Source organism: Salvelinus namaycush, chromosome 21 (assembly GCF_016432855.1).
Source record: "Salvelinus namaycush isolate Seneca chromosome 21, SaNama_1.0, whole genome shotgun sequence".
Taxonomy (NCBI): Eukaryota; Metazoa; Chordata; class Actinopteri; order Salmoniformes; family Salmonidae; genus Salvelinus; species Salvelinus namaycush.
Window position 1 is genome coordinate 29,727,659 of NC_052327.1, and position 19,169 is coordinate 29,746,827.

General features: G+C 39.5%; 2 protein-coding genes and 1 non-coding gene across 3 annotated transcripts in view; all 3 read left to right on the forward strand.

Moving 5' to 3' along the window:
- Positions 1-1,251: 1,251 nt before the first annotated feature.
- Positions 1,252-15,179, forward strand: malt3 (MALT paracaspase 3). The gene is made up of 15 exons (XM_039017560.1): positions 1,252-1,378; positions 2,250-2,339; positions 2,459-2,583; positions 2,692-2,830; positions 2,964-3,139; positions 3,360-3,456; positions 4,179-4,220; positions 5,918-6,121; positions 7,735-7,912; positions 8,058-8,132; positions 8,220-8,347; positions 11,631-11,780; positions 12,981-13,135; positions 14,167-14,289; positions 14,442-15,179. The coding sequence occupies exons 2-15, from the start codon at positions 2,321-2,323 to the stop codon at positions 14,772-14,774; spliced, it is 1,944 nt and encodes a 647-aa protein (XP_038873488.1). The 5' UTR covers positions 1,252-1,378; positions 2,250-2,320; the 3' UTR covers positions 14,775-15,179.
- A 603-nt stretch (positions 15,180-15,782) lies between these two features.
- trnah-gug lies at positions 15,783-15,854 on the forward strand. Its single transcript has one exon. It is a non-coding gene; the product is annotated as a tRNA-His (tRNA).
- Positions 15,855-16,670: 816 nt separating this feature from the next.
- The window catches only part of LOC120066284 (FERM domain-containing protein 5), a 125,293-nt gene continuing 122,794 nt past the window's right edge, over positions 16,671-19,169 (forward strand). The window contains exon 1 of the mRNA XM_039017561.1: positions 16,671-17,635. Within this exon, the coding sequence (XP_038873489.1) occupies positions 17,534-17,635 (102 nt within the window). The 5' untranslated portion in view covers positions 16,671-17,533. The remainder of the gene's footprint in view (positions 17,636-19,169) is intronic.

Below are 19,169 nucleotides of genomic sequence, written 5' to 3' on the forward strand. Positions count from 1 at the left end.
AACATGTATGCACCTTTCTCAAGCAATGTAACAATTATTAAACAAAAATATAATTCAGACAGTGGTAACTGCTTTCCTTTGACCAAGCTAAGCAGTTGCAATGGAGAATGTTATAAATAGGAACTGCTATCAGGCTCTACAAGGGTTTTTAGGAGTCAAACATAATCCTTAGACATTATTTTACAATTCAGAGGTGAACATTGAACTCAAACACTTCTTGGTTGAAAGAAAAGTGTATAATATTGTGAACTTACCATTTATAGGCTTTTCAGTGTCCTTTGGAGCCTGATTCCCAGCAGCAAAACTCTGAATGCAATTGTCAATCATAGGCATACTTGTGGTGCCATCAGGACCCTATTTATAGCAGGCCTACAAATAGCCGCAAGTGCACATCACATTTTCCCAAGCTAGCCTTCAGACATATATTCAACAAGAGAAGGCTAAAGGTACTCCGAGGAAAAATCTATAAATTCCCAAATTGGAAGAAAGTATGTCAAATAAATATCACAAGAGATATCAGATCATTATACACTATCATAGTTGACCAAGCAAGGTCATGTTAAACATACAACCTTTTAACATGTTGACAGCAGTGAGTATAGACTCATATTTCGGTGGGACACTGTGTTGGTGGCAGACTTGTTGCAAAACACTAATATGTTGTGCATCCAGAGATACTTTTTGTCAGTGCTTGGTTCTTACCCAGGGGCAGCCCCCATTTGATACTGCCTACCACTAAAGAGTTCTTCCAAAACACCCTTGAGACTGTGGGTTGTAAATTCATCCATCTGATCACATTGCTTCATTTTCCATTGCCTGCTTAGGTTACCTTTACACACTAAGCACAGAGGACTACTAGCAAAGTGAGGTATTACATAAAATACATGAACTGTATTGCTATTTAATTCAATCACAATTTAAACTAATAAGCACAAGAGTAATTTCATAAAACCGAAATACGTTTCATATAACGTAATAAGCCTATTTATTTCAAAAGTGAGAAGGCGGGAGCATTGTTGAGCATTTTGAGAGACTTCAAAAGTGAAGTCAAAATGAATCAATCTTTTAGATGTCTGTTCTATGTTATTGTTGTCCACGTGTGACTGTTGATCTCGTTGTGGGTAATTATTTCCCTAATTGAATTGCGTTAGTATTGCATTTCATAAGATATTTTATAAAATAGGGCTCATATACTACATCAACTACGGTAAAGGGCGGGTATCATTGTTCCGGGAAAAAAGGATGTCCTTTTATTTTTTTATTGAGATAAAGTTTTGAGGATTCTCGATTAGTTAAATTCTCGACTGTAGTTTGTTTGAGGCAGTCGAATGAATGCTCTTACAGTGTGGCATTTATATGGTGTTTGGTCGCAGTTCAGGTATGTACAAAACATTGATACAGGTAGCCTACACAATAACACTCTCTAGCCATAGAAATGTGTTGGATCACTTTTTCTATAATCATACTATTTGCGTGTTTGTTCTGATTGTTCCCCTTCGTGTTTACCAAAGACTTCTATATTTCATTTAATGTAAGAATACCTCTCACAATTACAACAATTAACATAGGCCTAGTGATTTTTTTCTATGACAATAATATATGATCAAACACTAATAATTGTATAACATATTAATGTGCCTTCTTGCTTTTCAAGAGCTGAAACAACACAGCACATTATGGGATGAGTGTGCAGACAGGAATGTGTGGTGGTGATTCACCTGAGTTTATAGGCTACTAATGTGTGCGTCAGGACATTCTTATTGGTCAAGTAGTATACCATATAACTAACAGTCACAATTTTGAACTGTAGACTAGTAGAGGACATTGTTCAGGTCTAATTTTACAGCCATTAAACTGTAGAACTGTACAGCATATTGATAGTAGCATATAATAGTTACTACTCTGTAATAAGCAATTTTCAGGAAGATGATGATGGACAACTGTCCAGATTTGGCCGGCCAGAACAGATTGTGTTGCAAAGATGCTAGCCTATCAGTCTCTATTTCTCTGGAAATAGATGAATTGTCTTATGGTGATTGTCACATGCACAGTTGTAAAATGGGAAGTGGGGAGAAATCTGCTAGTCACACTTGCCAATGCACATTTGTTCCATTGTGTCCACAAACATAGTCATGGCACTTATCACACATCATCTCCACGTGTTCCTGTGATTTTTGGCTGCTTCTTGGTTTGTGTTGGTTGATACCCAGTTTGATGCCCATATTTTGTCTTTTTTTCACATCTTACAGGCAGCACAGTGCAGGAATGACCAGAACCGACTATAGTTGAGGTTTAGAAGCTCCTATTCCACACTGAAGTGATGAAAAACATGATCAGAGGTGTGAATTTCCCCAATTTATTTTGCAAATCAACTATGTTCCGTGATCTTTGATCAGTACACTGACATAATTTTTTAATAACAATTCTGTAATATAATGTTATCACTTTCCATTTTCAGACCTTGTCATTGTGCAGCATCCTGTTTCTGTGAGTGTACCACTGAACTATCAGGTGAATCTGAGTGTGAGAGCAGAGGGTACAGGTATCCTCAACTACCAGTGGTTCAAATCTGATGAAGAGGAGGTATGTGGTTGTGGAGGATTTTTGTAATTATTGTCTGACACTGTATTATGTTGTCAATTCGTAGAGTAACACAGTGTATAACCAATGAAATGGCTAATGTTTTTTTAGGTATTTGGTGCAACCAGAGCAGATCTGACTGTCACAGCCCAGAGGTCTCAGCTCTACATTTGCCGAGTGAATGACCAGTTCTGCAACTGTGTGTTCAGTGAATGGGTCAAAGTAAAGGTCCCGGACATTGCTAAACCAGGTATATGAATCGTCTATATTAGTTACTAGTTATAAGGTAATATGTTTGCAATGCAGATGTTTAAAACTCCTTTGATCAATGCAGAGCACTATTTTGCATAGAATGTATTAATATTGCATTTTTAATTCTTTAGGTCTCCCAGTAGCCTGGCGAGGGGAGCTACATATCGCCGTACACCCTGCACCCCAGACTGTCAGACAGGGGCAGAGACTCACCCTCAGCTGCTCTGCCTTTGGCATTCCCATCCCACACTACCAGTGGTACAGAAATGGACATCCTCTGTTGGGCAAAACCACTGACACATTGCAGGTAACTCCAGTGTTTAATTACTCCTGCAATGAGGTCATCGTATTTACTCTGTCTTGACATTTGATCTGGCCGAGAGCCAATAGTGCTTCAGTAGTCCTATGTAAACATTGAAATTTAGAAGAACTTGGTTAATATTTAACATAAGGTTTGTTTTCTAGAATAGTCTTATGTGCATGAGTAGAGGCAAACATTAATGGGAATGTGTTTGTGTCCCTTGTAGATACATAATGCAGAGGCAGATGATAGAGGAACATATCTCTGCTCTGTGTCCAATGTTGAAGAAGAAAGATGGACAGAGCCAGCTGATGTTGATATAGGTAAATAGAAATATGATAGAGCTCGAAGGGCATCTTTGCAAATAATTAGGAAGGAATGTTGTTGTTTGTAGGAAGTCACCCCACTGTGAATGATGTTGTAAAATTATGGAGTCTACCTTTTGTGAATGTGTATCTTTAATTATATATAGATATAGTGAATATGAAACCCAAAAGTCCTTCATAGTAGCACATGACAAAACAATAGCAACAGTTATTTGTTCAGTGGCATGAGCTTTACTATTAGCATTTTCTATTTTCCCTGATGAAGTCTATCACATAATTCACTGTAAAGTAATTCCGCACTTTTCAATGAGCTAGTGGAATAGCTGTGAATATTTCGATTTCTGCACATGTCTCCCAGTACCTTTGTACAAAACTATCAAGTGGGTCTTTCCATTCTGTTGAGGATTTAAGGTACTTTCCCTTTGTTAAAGACAGAAATGGTAGGAAGTTGTCAGGCTCTCAACAGTGGGCAGGGTTGTATAGACAACATCTAAATTACTTGAAATGAAACTAGCCTTTGGATGTAGGTTCCCCTTTTGCATTTGAATGTGTTTTCTACATTTTGTCTCAACCAGTCTGAAGTATAACGGAGGCCTTTAACACACTCATATTGCTTTTGATCTTGTTTGTTGTGTTTGATTGACAGATTGAAGTGTGATGTGTGAAGTTATGCACTGATTTCAACCTTTGTTTTTCTTTCTTTTTTCCATTTCGTTCAGAGCCATCTAATCAACTCAAAGTCACAGCTCCAAAACTCACAGGTATGGCTCGGTGTAAATAAAGTATTAGTGTAAATAAAGTATTTGTAATTTTTAGAATGCAGTTTGAGCATTTCCTCATTGAAGAGGGGAACTGTTGTAGCAGTATTTTCGGATATACAGTACCAATCAAAAGTTGACACACATACTACTCATTCCAGGGTTTTTCTTTATTTTACTATTTTCTACATTGTAGAATAATAGTGAAGACATCAAAACTATGAAATAACATCATGGAATCATGCAGTAACAAAAAAGTGTTAAAGTTGCCACCCTTTACCTTGATGACAGCTTTGCACACTCTTGGCAGTCGCTCAACCAGCTTCATGAGGTAGTCAGCTGGAATGCATTTAATTTAACAGGTGAATTTCTTCCTCCTTAATTCGTTTGAGCCAATCAGTTGTGTTGTGACAATGTAGGGCTGGTATACAGAAGATAGCACTATTTGGTAAAATACAAAGACCATATTATGGCAAGAACAGCTCAAATAAGCAAAGAGAAATGACAGTGCATCATTACTTTAAGACATGAAGGTCAGTCAATCCGGGAAAATGTCAAGAACTTTGAAAGTTTCTTCCATCTAGCACTATGATGAAACTGGCTCTCATGAGGACCGCCACAGGAAAGGAAGACCCAGAGTTACCTCTGCTGCAGAGGACAAGTTCATTAGAGTTACCAGCCTCAGAAATTGCTGCCCAAATAAATGCTTCACAGACTTTAAGTAACAGGGTCATCTCAATATCAACTGTTCAGAGGAGACTGCGTGAATCAGACCTTCATGGTCGAATTGCTGCAAAGAAACCACTACTAAAGGACACCAATAATAAGAAGAGACTTGCTTGGGCCAAGAAACATGAGCAATGGACATTAGACCGGTGGAAATCTGTTGTTTGGTCTGATGAGTCCCAATTTGAGATTTTTGGTTCCAACCGCCATGTCTTTGTGAGACGCAGAGTAGGTGAACGGATGATCTCTGCATGTGTGGTTCCCACTGTGAAGCATGGAGGAGGAGGTGTGAAGGTGCTTTGCTGGTGACATTGTCAGTGACTTATTTAGAATTCAAGGCACACTTAACCAGCATGGCAACCACAGCATTCTGCAGCGATACGCCATTCTATCTGCTTTGCGCTTAGTGGGACTATCATTTCTTCTTCAACAGGACAATGACTCAACACACCTCCAGGCTGTGTAAGGGCTATTTGACCAAGAAGGATAGTGATGGAGTGCTGCATCAGATGACCTGGTCTCCACAATCACCCGACCTCAACCCAATTGTGATGGTTTGGGATGAGTTGAACTGTAGAGTGAAGGAAAAGCAGCCAACAAGTGCTCAGCATATGTGGGAACTCCTTCAAGACTGTTGGAAAAGCATTCCAGGTGAAGCTGGTTGAGAGAATGCCAAGAGTATGCAAAGCTGTCATCAAGGCAAAGGGTGGCTACTTTGAAAAATCTCAAATTTGTTTAACACTTTTTTGGTTACTACATGATTTCATATGTGTTATTTCATAGTTTTGATGTGTTCACTATTATTCTACAATGTAGAAAATAGTCAAAATAAAGAAAACCCTGGAATGAGTAGGTGTGTCCAAACTTTTGACTGGTACTGCATGCAGTTTCATGTTTCTACAGTTTAATTAGCTGTTCTTGTTGTACAGTAAATTAACCCCAATTACTAATTCCACTATGGTCTTTCCGTTCAGCGACTGACAAAGTGGCCCTGCTTATTGGTAACCTCAACTACTCCCACCACCCGGACCTGATGGCCCCCACTATGGATGTCCATGAGCTGGCCAACCTGCTGCAGCAGCTGGGCTTCAGAGTGGTGTCTCTTCTGGACCTCACCAGGGAGGAGATGCTGGCAGCCATTGACAAGTTCATTCTTCTGCTTGACAGGGGCGTGTATGGTGAGTTTAACACTGTACAGTATTCTGGTGGTTACATTACAATGGAAAATGTATTTTGAATTGAGTTTTTTTCAGAGACTCTAAAAAGCTAACGATGAGAGTAATACTATTCCCCGTCTCAGAAAAATAGGTGTAAATGTATAAAAAAAAGTATATGTTAAGTGGAAATCAGACTTCGTAGTCTGGTTAAGTTCCCTTTGAACTTATTCTGCTATTTTCCGTTGAACTTGTTGAGGTCACAGTTCATAATTCTATGCTGCTGTTTTGAGATCTTATTAGTAGCTTGGTGTGAGTGTGGTTTAGCAGGCAGATAAGAGGTGGAAAGGAGAAGCATGGGTCTGTAGTGTTTGGTGTGAAAAGCCTTGCTATGTATAGCCGTTTCTAAAGGCCTGTGATACTTCTACTTTACAGAATTATTTAGCGCCTGTAAAGGGCTTTTAGCAACCCAGCAAACTGTCAGTTTATCTCCCTTTTATATTTTAGTCAAATAAATAAATGTTCACACTGTTATTACAGGCACTGAGCCATACACATGACATTTTATTTGGTATGTAAGCATTTTTAAGAATGTATAACTTTCTGCCTCATCTAATAGTCCACGTGTGTGTGTTGTTGGCTGTTATAGAAAACGAGGTCAGCTTAATGTGAAACTAAAAAACAATCTAAAAAGTAGCAACCTGGCTTTCTATGAGCTTTTAGGACCTGCACAGTTTACCTGTTTCCGCTGGACATAATACCTAGAAAGCAAGCAACATAATGGCTTGTTGATTGAGGATAGGGTCAGTGTTGTGTGATATTCTACACAGTATATCTTTGATGAAATGAAACCGGCTAAAACATGGAGCCTTGTTTGACAGATGCATAAAGAGTATGAAACATGTAGCTACTCTACTACGTCCTACTTTCACTGCTCTGAAAACTCCTGACCTTTTTCATGTGCAGTTTCACCCTTTCTTCTTCCTTATCTCTACCTCGCTCTGAACTGGAGTATACACTGAGTGTACAAAACATTGGGAACACCTTCCTAATATTGGGTTGCACATCCTTTTGCGCTCAGAACAGCCTCAATTTGTCGGGGTATGGATTCTACAAGGTTTCGAAAGCGTTCCACAGGGATGCTGGCCCGTGTTGACTCCAATGTTTCCCACAGTTGTGTCAAGTTGGTTGGCTGGATGTCCTATGGGTGGTGGACCATTCTTGATACACACGGGAAACTGTTGAGCATGAAAAACCCAGCAACGTTGCAGTTCTTGACAGACTGTATACCATGCACCTTGCACCTACTACCATACCCTGCTCAAAGGCACTTAAATATATTTTTATTGCCCATTCACAATCCATGTCTCAAGTGATTCAAAGCTTCATCTACACTGATTGAAGTGGATTTAACAAGTGACATCGATAAGGGATCATAGCATTCACCTGGTCAGTCTATGTCATGGAGCAGGTGTTCATAATGTTTTGTACACTCAGTGTACTCATCTTGTGCTCTGAATTTACTATTTTACACCTATGAGAGACTTTTCTTTCCTGTGTTCATCTGATGAAGTAACAGTGATCGATGGTAACTAACTCTAAATAGTAATTTAGTAACGTTATGCTATCCCCTACAGCCCTGTTCTACTATGCTGGTCATGGGTATGAACGTTCAGGGAGGAACTACCTGGTGGCCATAGATGCTCCACAGCCCTACCTTCCAGAGAACTGTGTCTGTGTACAGAGGGTCATGCGCATGATGCAGGAGAGACGGACTGCATTGAGTGTGGTCTTACTAGACACCTGCAGAACATGGTAGGCCTCCTGATGGACACCACATGTTACTGTTTGTTGCTCTACATCTTGTCCAACTTTTGTACAAACAGTATTATGATTGTGGAAGGACTAAAACAGGTGTTAAGTTGTATATTCGTGTTAAGTTGTATATTTGTATTTTAAGGTACAACCAAGATTGCATAGCTTCTGAAATCAGGCCCTTGGTACCCATGGGAAACACAGTGTATGGATATGCCACGTATGTATTTTTTGTGTATGTAACAACTTATTTTATGAGTGTTCATTCATGACCTGAAATCTAAATGACCTCCTGCTGCCTTAAAAGATGTGAAGATGCAGAGGCGTATGAGGTGCAGGACGGAGGGAAGAGCACTGGGATCTTCACCAAGTACCTGAACAAGCACATTCTGCAGCCGGAGAAGGTCACTCACGTCCTGGAGCAGGTCTCTGAGGGTCAGTGTTATTGTATGATAGGCTCTGCTCTTATAGTATGACAGTGGCTTTGCTTATAGTACTTCCCTCAGTGTGTGTGACTTTGGAATTTCAGGATGGATGTTTTGACATACTGTTAACACCAATCCATGACTCATATGGGAAACCCCTGTATTTCTTTTGACCAAAAAATACTAGATATTACCCAAGAAAGACTAAATTCCCTGCTAATGAGAGCAGAATAACATTGTCTTCTTAGGTGACTCTTGGTTCTATAGCTCCTCTATATGAGATGCACAGTAATGTCTGTAAACAGGGTCAGTGTGAAAGCTGTTGTTGGATGGAGCACAGACATTTTCACATCCTAAAGGTTCAATGCAGCTGTTTTTATCTCAATCTCAAATAATTTCTGCTTAACAATTCATTTCCTTACTGTGATTGTTTTCAATTAAATGGTTTAAGAAAATAACAAAAAATTCTTAGCAAAGTTCTATTTCTCAAGCAAGAATTTAGCTTGGACTGTCTGGGAGTGGTCTGAGTGGGGAGGGGAAAACTGAAAACTAGCTGTTATTGGAAGAGAGGTTTGGAACTCTTTATTGGTCTATTAACTCATTTACCACCTGGTGATGTAACCAGGCAGGCCAAAACTCCATCCCACCAACACAGGATGAAATTTCAGGTGGTCTTTTCAAACAGCTCTTACACTAAAAGGGCATTATCATCATTTTCACAGTATTATTCCAACCTCAGTGTGGAAATATATATAAAACACAGGTAAATCACATTTTTGACTGCACTGGGCCTTTAACGTTTCTCCATCACTAACTACTCCCACTGGTGCAGCAGGTAGCAGTGGGCTGCGCTTGGAGGGCTGCTTGTTTTATTGTTTGTTACATTCCCCAGCATGAAATCAAAGTGTCACTCAAAGCGGGAACTAACAAAGAGTTGCTGACCAACAACCAAAACAGATGGGTTTTATGAGGGGTTCTGAAAGACACTCATGGGGGTGTCCACTGAAAGTTGACTAGCAACAACAACTGGAACCTAAAAGACACCCACCATGAGCGCACAATAAATTTGCCCAAGAGGCAAACAAAAGAAAGACCCACACCAAACTTAAAGACAGGAATCAAACCAGAAAGGTGGCGCAAAACAAAATCAGACAAAGGAACGCTTTTCTATATCCACACCAACTTAAGGTGTTGACCCTCCACATCTCTCAAGACAATTGGAGCACTGGGTCAGCCACTCTTGAATAGCACCTGGGCCAGCACAGGTGAAACACCTTCCCACTAACGAAACGGAAACCAGAACAGGTGTAACACATACTGAGTAACGAGGTGACACCACTCAGCGCCCCCTACGTGCTAACGATCTATACGTGCTAAAGTCCAACCTCAAAACATAATTGGAAAAACCAAAACCTTAAATAAAATAACATTTTATTGGTCACATACACATGTTTAGCAGATGTTATTGCGGGTGTAGCGAAATGCTTGAAAACCTGCAACATGTTTGATGGGTCTCTCTGGTAACATGACTTTGTGGGACAGAGCTGCATTAGCATGTGACCGCATTCTCTGGAAATTCACACTGTTGGTCGGAGCACAGCAGGAAACCTGAGAGCAGTAGAGTTAAAGACAGCTGCTCTGGCGTGTGTGTGTGTACCCCCCTACACTGCTCTCCTGTGGTCAATCAGCTCCAGCTCCAGTGATCCTGCATAACTTAACACAGCCCATCCAAGGAGGTGGTGGTAAAGTACTGCTTTGGTTGACTGATGAATTGCCAGTGGCTGTAACGGTCGGATCTTGGCACAGAAGCTCACGGCTTACATGATAGATATATTTACTGCACCGTTACTCACTGGGACATTGTGAAAACAAACGTGACTCAATACATTTTATTTCAGGTTTACAGCTACATTTCTGAAAGTGTAATCATGAATGAATCGTGAATAATGATGAGTTAGAACGTTACAGAGAAATAAATATCATACCCCCAAAATCGCTAACCTCCCCTGTTATTGGTAATGGTGAGTTTTGGGGGCGTGATCTTTGTGCATTGTAACTTTCATTCATTCATGGATATCAGTAATCATGGTAGCATCCACATTAATATAGAAGTGTTGAGAAGCATATTCTATTCATATTTACAATAAAAGTGACTTCACAATAAAAGTGACTCCAATATATTATTTACCATTAATTTCTATTGGGCACAACATAATCCAAAACACAACCAAAACAACCTGTAAATGCAGCCAACAAGTTTGTGGAGTCACAAGCTTGAGGTAGTCAATGCATGCTAGGAATATGGAACCAAATACTAAACGTTTGACTTAATTTAATATTCTAAGTGAATTTGTTCAAATACTTATGGGGGGACTAGATACATAAAGTGCATTAATTTCTACACGGTAAAACAGATATGTATGAAAATACCCTTGAATAAAAGGTGACGTTTTGTACTGCAGGGATCATCAACTAGATTCTGCCGTGTGGCCGATTTGTCTCTTGAGCTCATGGTCGGGGGAACGGAACATAATTACAAATAATTTGTAGACTGCAAATTGACCTCAAGAAGCCCAAACAGATATAAAATTTGACTAAAACATAATAATTTCAAACATTGCTTACATTTGTGTATGATCTCGTCTCTCTGTTATGCGTGGGAATACTTTGTCTAACTGTTGCATTTATCAGAATCGTATTTTAGACCTTATAACAACCGTTGCTAATTCATGTCTAGGAAATAATATTCACTGAAGTGACAGATCATGAGACCATGTTCCCAGAACCTCATTTGAAGAATTATGATCTATGTCCGTCTTCGAGTTATTTATTAATGGAAAAATAGTTGATGATGAACTGCTGTTCACTCAACTCTAATGGAAACATGGCGAAGACAGCTTGCTTAAAATATGTACTAAAGCCATATCCTCTGCAAGGCTAAGAGTAAGCCTGTATCCAGGGCCCTGAATAGGGTTTCAGTGTATCAGTTGTCCCTTTTCAGTTGTCCCCGTATGCCCTCATTGTAAATAATATATTTTTGTTAGCTGACTTGCCGAGTTAAATAAAGGTTACATTTAAAATGTAAAAAATGTCACATCTGACCCACAATGCCTTACACATGCCTGTCATCTAAACATTTCACTCTTATTATCCACATGTTTAACATTTCAGAGCCTTTACATCAGTCAAATAGTATTATTATTTTCATTTCAGTCCTACTATTGAACCTTCCTTAAGAACAGCTGTTACCTTGGCAGCATAGGCTAACCTTTAACATTTACCCTGTCCCTCAGATCTAGGCAGAGACCCTCTGGTCACAGGGAAGCAGGCGGTGGAGATCAAACACACGCTGAAGGAGCCTCGCTCCCTAACAGATCCGGTCAGGACCACCGGCCACACTGGGGAGCTACGTCTGAGAGATGCCTGCTGGAGACAAGCCAACGGTAAGTTTTTACACCACAATATCCGCAATCCAGACCCTTTTTAACAAAAAATGGTAATCGAAAGACACTATTGATAAATTATTGTGTGTATGTCAAGTGCTGTTCTTATTTTAGATGCATTAGCAATGGTATGGTGTGTGATTTTCTATGAAATACTGTAATGTAATTTTCTTGCCCTAAACTAGTCTTATCAAGAAAGAGGAATAGCAATATGTTCCCTCCTCCCTACACCCCCTCCAGTTCTGCATGTGATATGGATGTGGCTGTTAAAAACAGTGTGGTTTAGCATGAGTCATGACCATCACACCACCATTCAATAATTTACAGTTTATTTGTGGTGATAACAGACAGGGAACTTATTTGTATATTTAAAGTCAACTATAAGCTTATTTCACTCACAGTATATCAGTTGTATGCATAACAGAAGGGAATATACTTTTGTTGTCCCCCTGTCACCTAGGAACTTTCTTATCGTGTATTATTTATTCAAATAGAATGTTGTCATCACTGAAGTTCTTGAAAATCCCTATGTATATTTTGGCCTCAGATTTTAAAGAACAAACTCCTACTGTAACCTTTTTCAAGGACAAGGTGACATCTGATAAAATAAACTTTGTGGTTTAGCATGAGTCATGACCATCACACCACCATTCAATAATTTGCAGTTTATTTGTGGTGATAACAGACAGGGAACTTATTTGTATATTTAAAGTCAACTATAAGCTTATTTCACTCACAGTATATCAGTTGTATGCATAACAGAAGGGAATATACTTTTGTTGTCCCCCTGTCACCTAGGAACTTTCTTATCGTGTATTATTTATTCAAATAGAATGTTGTCATCACTGAAGTTCTTGAAAATCCCTATGTATATTTTGGCCTCAGATTTTAAAGAACAAACTCCTACTGTAACCTTTTTCAAGGACAAGGTGACATCTGATAAAATAAACTTTTTCATTTAACATGCCTGGCCAATTCTCTTATCTAGTCTGTCTCCTAGAGATAAAATCAAATAAAATAAAAATGTATTAGTCACATGTGCCGAATACAACAGTGAAATGCTTACTTACAACCCCTAACCGACAGTGCAGTTTCAAAAAACTACGGATAAGAATAAGAGATAGCATCCTATGTCAGATGCTTTCTGACATAGGATTTGTATCTTAAAACTGTCTTTCCATGTGATATCATCCCACACAGAGCTACCACGTCAGAAGCTGCTTATTTTCCCCTGTGGAGTTGAGGTGGAGGTCAGCTTTTCAGCCTTGTTCTCTAACGTCATGGTTGCCTTCGGCACAGTGAAAACCACTGGCCCCAGGACCCAGGACTGCACTGTTACTCTGAGGAGCACACCTGTGAGTCACCTCTTCACACTTACTTGTTGATACCTGCCACATTATGTAAAGGGCAGGGTGTGGTGAACAAACACCCACTAGTAAGAATTTTGACTTAGTTGCGTAACTTCACATGACACTGCAGATAATTATTTGATTGAAAGGGCTTTATAACTCCTTGTGAGACCCTAGAAATGTATACATAATTGTATTCATCTGTAGGCTACACTCACAACAAAACTGAAAACAGAAGGTTAAGAAAAGAGTTGGTTCTGCAAATGGTGTTTGAACTATTTCAGTTTATGGTCACAGCTCTCAAGGCTAAAATTGTCGTATAGATATTTATCTGAACTTGACATGGCATAACGCTTTGTAATTTTGAACGTTTATTGCTCATAGAACAACGTTTTATATGTAGAGAACATGCAGGTACAAAGGTTGTCAAGAGTGCAGAATCATCCCCTCCCCACTCTAGGGTAAATCTTATGCACAGAACACTTATTGGCATAGTTCTGCCTTATGCGGCGTATGCCCTCTTGGCTTTCACGAGAGCGTTACACAGTCATTGAATGATGTTTCCCATTTACAAGAATGTTGTGCCCATATATAGAGTTCCTAGCTGTAATAAATGGCGGAAGTGAGAAACAAGAGCAGGAAATTGGTGCACAACCGCTTATCAAGTGTTTGCTTCTGTGGCGTGATAACTCCTTGGAGCATACTGACACCTAGTGGTTCAATGCATTATTTTCCCCGTACACAAAACCAATATACCATGTATGTGTAACCTTTATTTAACTAGGCAAGTCAGTTAAGAACAAGTTCTTACTTACAATGACAGCCTACCGGGGAACAGTGGGTTAACTGCCTTGTTCAGGGGCAGAATGATAGATTTTTACCTTGTCAGCTCAGGGATTCAATCCAGCAACCTTTCAGTTACTGGCCCAACACTCTAACCACTAGGCTACCTGCCACCCCATCTATAATAATAATAAGTGGGTGTGATAGGTTTTGTTGTAGTTGCCTGATGTATTTTATTCCAAACCTCTGTCTAGGCAATGGAGGATATCTTCTCTAGTCCTGGCAGATCAGGTGAAATGGACTCTCTCTTGCTAAACAACTTGGTTGCTGAAAACCCTGACTGTAGCCTCAGACTTTGTGGCCTTCAAAAGCTCCAGGTATGCTTACTTTCTGCGTCCTCATATTTACAATAAAAAGTAAGCAATAATATGGTAGAAAGGTTTACATTTTGCGATCTATCATTTATTCAGTGGTTAACTAAAAGTGTGAATAAAAATCTATATTCTGTTTTTTTATCTCTGTTCCAAAGGGATCCTTAGTGATAAAGGTGGACCTACACTATACCCACACGGGCAGCAAGCTGCGGCTGCAAGAGAGCAAACAGCTAGACATAGGAAAGCCTTTGGTAGCATCCTGTGATCAGTACAGGGGACAGCAAGCTTTGGTGACCCAGAGACAAGAAGGTGCCCCTTCCCAGAGTATGGGCCAAGTTTCACACAGCAAGCAGCCTCCACGTCAAACACTGGCCCAGCCAGGTCGCCCCTTCACCAGGAAGGCAGAGTGTGCTGCCAAAGTCCCTACTGCAAGGAGCAACGAACCAGAGGAGAATGATGAGACAGAGCCTCAAGACTTTACCTTCTGATTTCCGCTCTCCACGTCTTTGGAAAATGGATAGTTTAGTAGTAGTAGTGACTAGTGTAGTCGATAGGATATTTGCTGTTTAGGCTTAAAGCAATGCACATAATTAAATCAGCATGATACATTCTATTTCTCTGGTTAGGCTACATTTCATCAGTTTAATGATGGTTATGAGGTGTGTGTGTGTCAGTGTGTATATACATGTGTAATGTGAGTTTGAGGAGATTATCTCCTGGATTATGTTCCTCTCTTAAAGCACTATTCGGTTCTTAGTTCTCAGCATGATACTCAAGCAATATTTATTCTTAAATGATCACAGTATGAAAAAAGCTGACTTTTAATAACAATAATAATACACATTTCAGCTCTTATGTACCTGTATGTAACTATTAAAATTAATGAAATACCATTTTTATTACTGTATTATTCAAGATTAATTTATGATTAACACAATTTGTGGTTTTATATTTTAACTACTTTAATATATTTATTAATATATAGACTATGTTATCCGTATTAACAACAATCCTACAATTCATTACAATTCCCATAAACTGAAAGAAAAAATACAATAATTCAGACAAAAGACAAGAAAGGTTAGCTAAAATAAACGTCATATAAGCAGACATGATGAGCAGATGAGGAACAATAGGATATTAGCTAACTAATTCCATTTGCAAATTTGCAAAAAAATAAGAAACCTAAACATTTATGACTGAAATGTACCAAACAAAAATGCATAGCTAAATAAACAGATTCAAATAGTTTTTAAACATGGTGTCACATTTTCAGATTCAGTTGTCTCTGGATAGTTTACTAAACATAGCATTCGACATTTGAAAGGTCTATAAAATACAGAAAAGACTATCATTACCTCATAAATAAAAAGTAATCTAGCTAGCGAGCTAGCTACAGTTTTGTCGATTTAAATAACTACAATTGCGCGAATATGCCGCTGCATGCTGGGTTATAAACCTAATATCTCCAATATTTGTACAAGCCCTGGTAGCTCGCCGTGATCGTATAGTGGTTAGTACTCTGCGTTGTGGCCGCAGCAACCCCGGTTCGAATCCGGGTCACGGCATTGCGAACACAATGTCACGGCAAAAGGGCAGAATTTTTTCGGGATTGTCTTGTTCTTTTTTTGAAGCTTGAAAATGTTTTATAAGTTATCCTCGTTCAGTCATTGCTTGTCGAAACAATTTTCCAAACACAGCGAACCTATGAAGTCGGCTGTAGTCATTCATATGAAATGTGTTATATGTCCGCTAGGGGGTGGAAGAGTCGCTATTCGATAATTGTTGTGCTGAGACTATTGTGCGAAAAGCCATAAATCAAATCAATCAATCAGATGTATTTATAAAGCTCTTTTTACATCAGCATTCGTCACAAAGTGCTTATACAGAAAGATTTGGCATTGGTCCCCAGATCCTCAAAAAGGCAAAGCTTCCTGCCATCCAGGACTTCCATACCAGACGGTGTCAGCAGAAGGCCCTAAAAATTGTCAAAGACACCAGCCTCATAGACTGTTCTCTGCTACCGCACCGCAAGCGGTATCGCAGCGCCAAGTCTAGGTCCAAAAGACTCCTTAACAGCTTCTTGTTTCCAAGTCTTAAGACTGCTGAACAGTTAATTAAATAGCTACTCAGACTATTTGCATTAACCCCCACCCCCTTTTTTTTACGCTACTGCTACTCACTGTTATTTATCTAGTCATTTTACCCCTAACTACATGTACATATTATCTCAATTACCTAGACTAACCTGTAATTTACCCCCCCCCATTGACTCTGTACCGGTACATACTGTGTATATAGCCTCGTTATTTATATTTTATTGTGTTACCTTTTTTAAACTTTAGTTTATTTTTATTTTTAATTTTTTTTACTATTAATTTTATTAAAACTGTATTGTTGGTTAAGGGCTTGTAAGTAATACTTTCACGGTAAGGTCTACAACTGCTGTATTCGGCGGATGTGACAAATACGATTTGATTTGAATTACGAGAAGACACCCTGTCTATTATTTTGTCTTGTGTCTTAGGCTACTATCTGTAAACTCAAAAAAATTTGGTATAAATAAGTGGATAAATGTATTTTCATGATTGCTCTGGCAATGGTCACTGAGTCATACAATTGGGAAATAAATTCGGTTGAGGGATAGCTATCCCGGACGCAAGATGGTGGTATTATTCCTTTTAAGTCATTTGTCATAAACGACGCAGCCTAAAACGAATAATACCGCCATCTTGCGTCTGGCTGGGCTACCCCTCATTCGTTTGACTTTAGGCGCTAAACATTCATAAACATGGAATGCATGGGAGACTGAAAACACCACATTTGGACCTCCTAGTGCCAATTGATGGCATAAGAAAATTAAAGGATGAAATATTAATTTTAGGTATTGCTTATTTAGGGCTTCTGCCCATTTTGTGGACATCGCTTCCATTGGTTCTCATTGACGTCTGTCTATTCTAAGGGACCGCCCTCTAGCTCAAGTTGCAAGTGGTGAATGGTCACCCATCGTTCGGCGACGGTTTTGCTCCTGGATCTGGATGCGAGCGTCATTTCAATGATTCCGCACTGTGGCCAGTGTCTGTTGTGTTAACTTCATGGGATAGACAATGCTGCGTCTTGGCAGTAGAATCTTCAGCTGCTGCTAGTCTGGTTGATCGAAAAATGTAGTCATTCAGTGACATTGCTTACATGCTGTGTTTAGTTTATTGTTCTGGTCCTAGACGCAGACCAGCAATTCTGTGAGAAGATGTTGAGTCGAATAATGAGTGGCAGCATCAGGAATCTGGATAGAGAATATGACTGCACCGTAAGACTCCTGGATGATACGGAATACACATGCACAATTCAGGTCAGTCACGTGCTCTATATTTTACAATAACTGTTTTCCCTCGGCAGAGCATATGGCAAGGCAAGTGCTGCAATTGTCTCCATATAGAAAAGCACGCACAGTGTTTCAGGATGTTACTACCGCAAGGGTCCATACCTCCATTGAAGTTAACATTTAAAATGGTTAAGGTAAGGGATAAGGTTAGGCTTTAGAGTATGGACGTCCCAAGGATTCTGGATAGCACTGACCCTTCAGAAAGTGCCCGCATCCCGCAGGTCCCACGATAGGCATGATCTGAATCTATTGCTGTGTGAATAACTTGTTTTCTAACACATTTTTGCAGTAGCCTATGCAGGGATCATCAACGTGGGCCGATGTTCTCTTGAGCGTATGGTCGGGCCGCAGGAACATAATTAAAAATAATTGTGTAGACCGCAAATTGACCGCAAGAAGCCCAAACATACATAATGTTAGACTAAAACATAATAATTTCAAACCTTGCTTACGTTTGTATACGATCACGTGTCTCTCTATTATGAGTGAGAATACTTGCGAACAGGGTTAGGGCCAAATAAAACCACCCGCGGATCACTTGCAGGCAGTTGGGAACTCTGGTTCCCTATGCCATCTGACTTGATGCACCTAGAGCAGGGTTTCCCAAACTCAGTCCTGGGGCCTTCATGGGTGTACTTTAGTTTTTTCCCCCTAGCACTACACAGCTGATTCAAATAATCAAAGCTTGATGATGAGTTCATTATTTGAATTGGCTGTGTAGTGCTAGGGAGAAAATGTGCACCCAGGGGGGCCTCAGGATGGAGTTTGGGAAACCCTGACATAGAGGATGTCCTATAGGTAACTGTACGTCCGACGTGGGGTATCTGTATGATAATCCACCAGCCACATGACCTTATTGGCGTTTTTGTTGCTGACATAGGCTAAACATGGCAAAAAGGAAATGGTTTATAACAGACACATAATCTAGCCTACTAGTGGAATTGTTGTTTTTCACTATCATGACAGCGCTGAAAGTAGGGGTTTGAAAAGTGATCAACAGTTTTCAGGTTTTATATTTGAATCTGTCAACAGTTTTAAGAGTTCCATGTTATTATTACTCAAATAGGATTTTATTGTTGCTCAAGAGCAATTTGTTTACTGAAAAGGTTATGAGCCTGTATATAGTTCACTACTATATGTAGACATATAATTATAATATAACAAGTTATGTTTTGTCGAAAGTAAAGTTAGATACATTTCCTGTAGAAATCAAAGTGAGATTGATTTCCTGTAAGGGAAGATAGGAAGGAGTATGGTGTTTGTTTCTTTTTATTTTGTTTGCTGCTAGTCTTGCTTTGATGTATCCGTCATTTTATCTTCAGCCTGAAATAAAGGTAGGGGAGAGGGTCGATCAGAATCAATTACAGTATGTTTGTGTGTGTATTCATCTGTGGATTATCGTTCCCCAGAAGTTAGTGGGGAGAGCTGTCTCCTGGACTGAGGAAATCCCTAGAGGGCTCCTACTATTTTTAACACATTGAGATATTCAACAAATCTTGTA

What these genes read in the sequence shown, in the direction of transcription:
- malt3 (XM_039017560.1), top strand. An exon ending in ACAGTGTATGGATATGCCAC is followed by an intron (nt 8,133 to 8,219) that starts GTATGTATTTTT and finishes CTGCCTTAAAAG; the next exon opens with ATGTGAAGATGCAGAGGCGT. An exon ending in CCTGGAGCAGGTCTCTGAGG is followed by an intron (nt 8,348 to 11,630) that starts GTCAGTGTTATT and finishes CCTGTCCCTCAG; the next exon opens with ATCTAGGCAGAGACCCTCTG.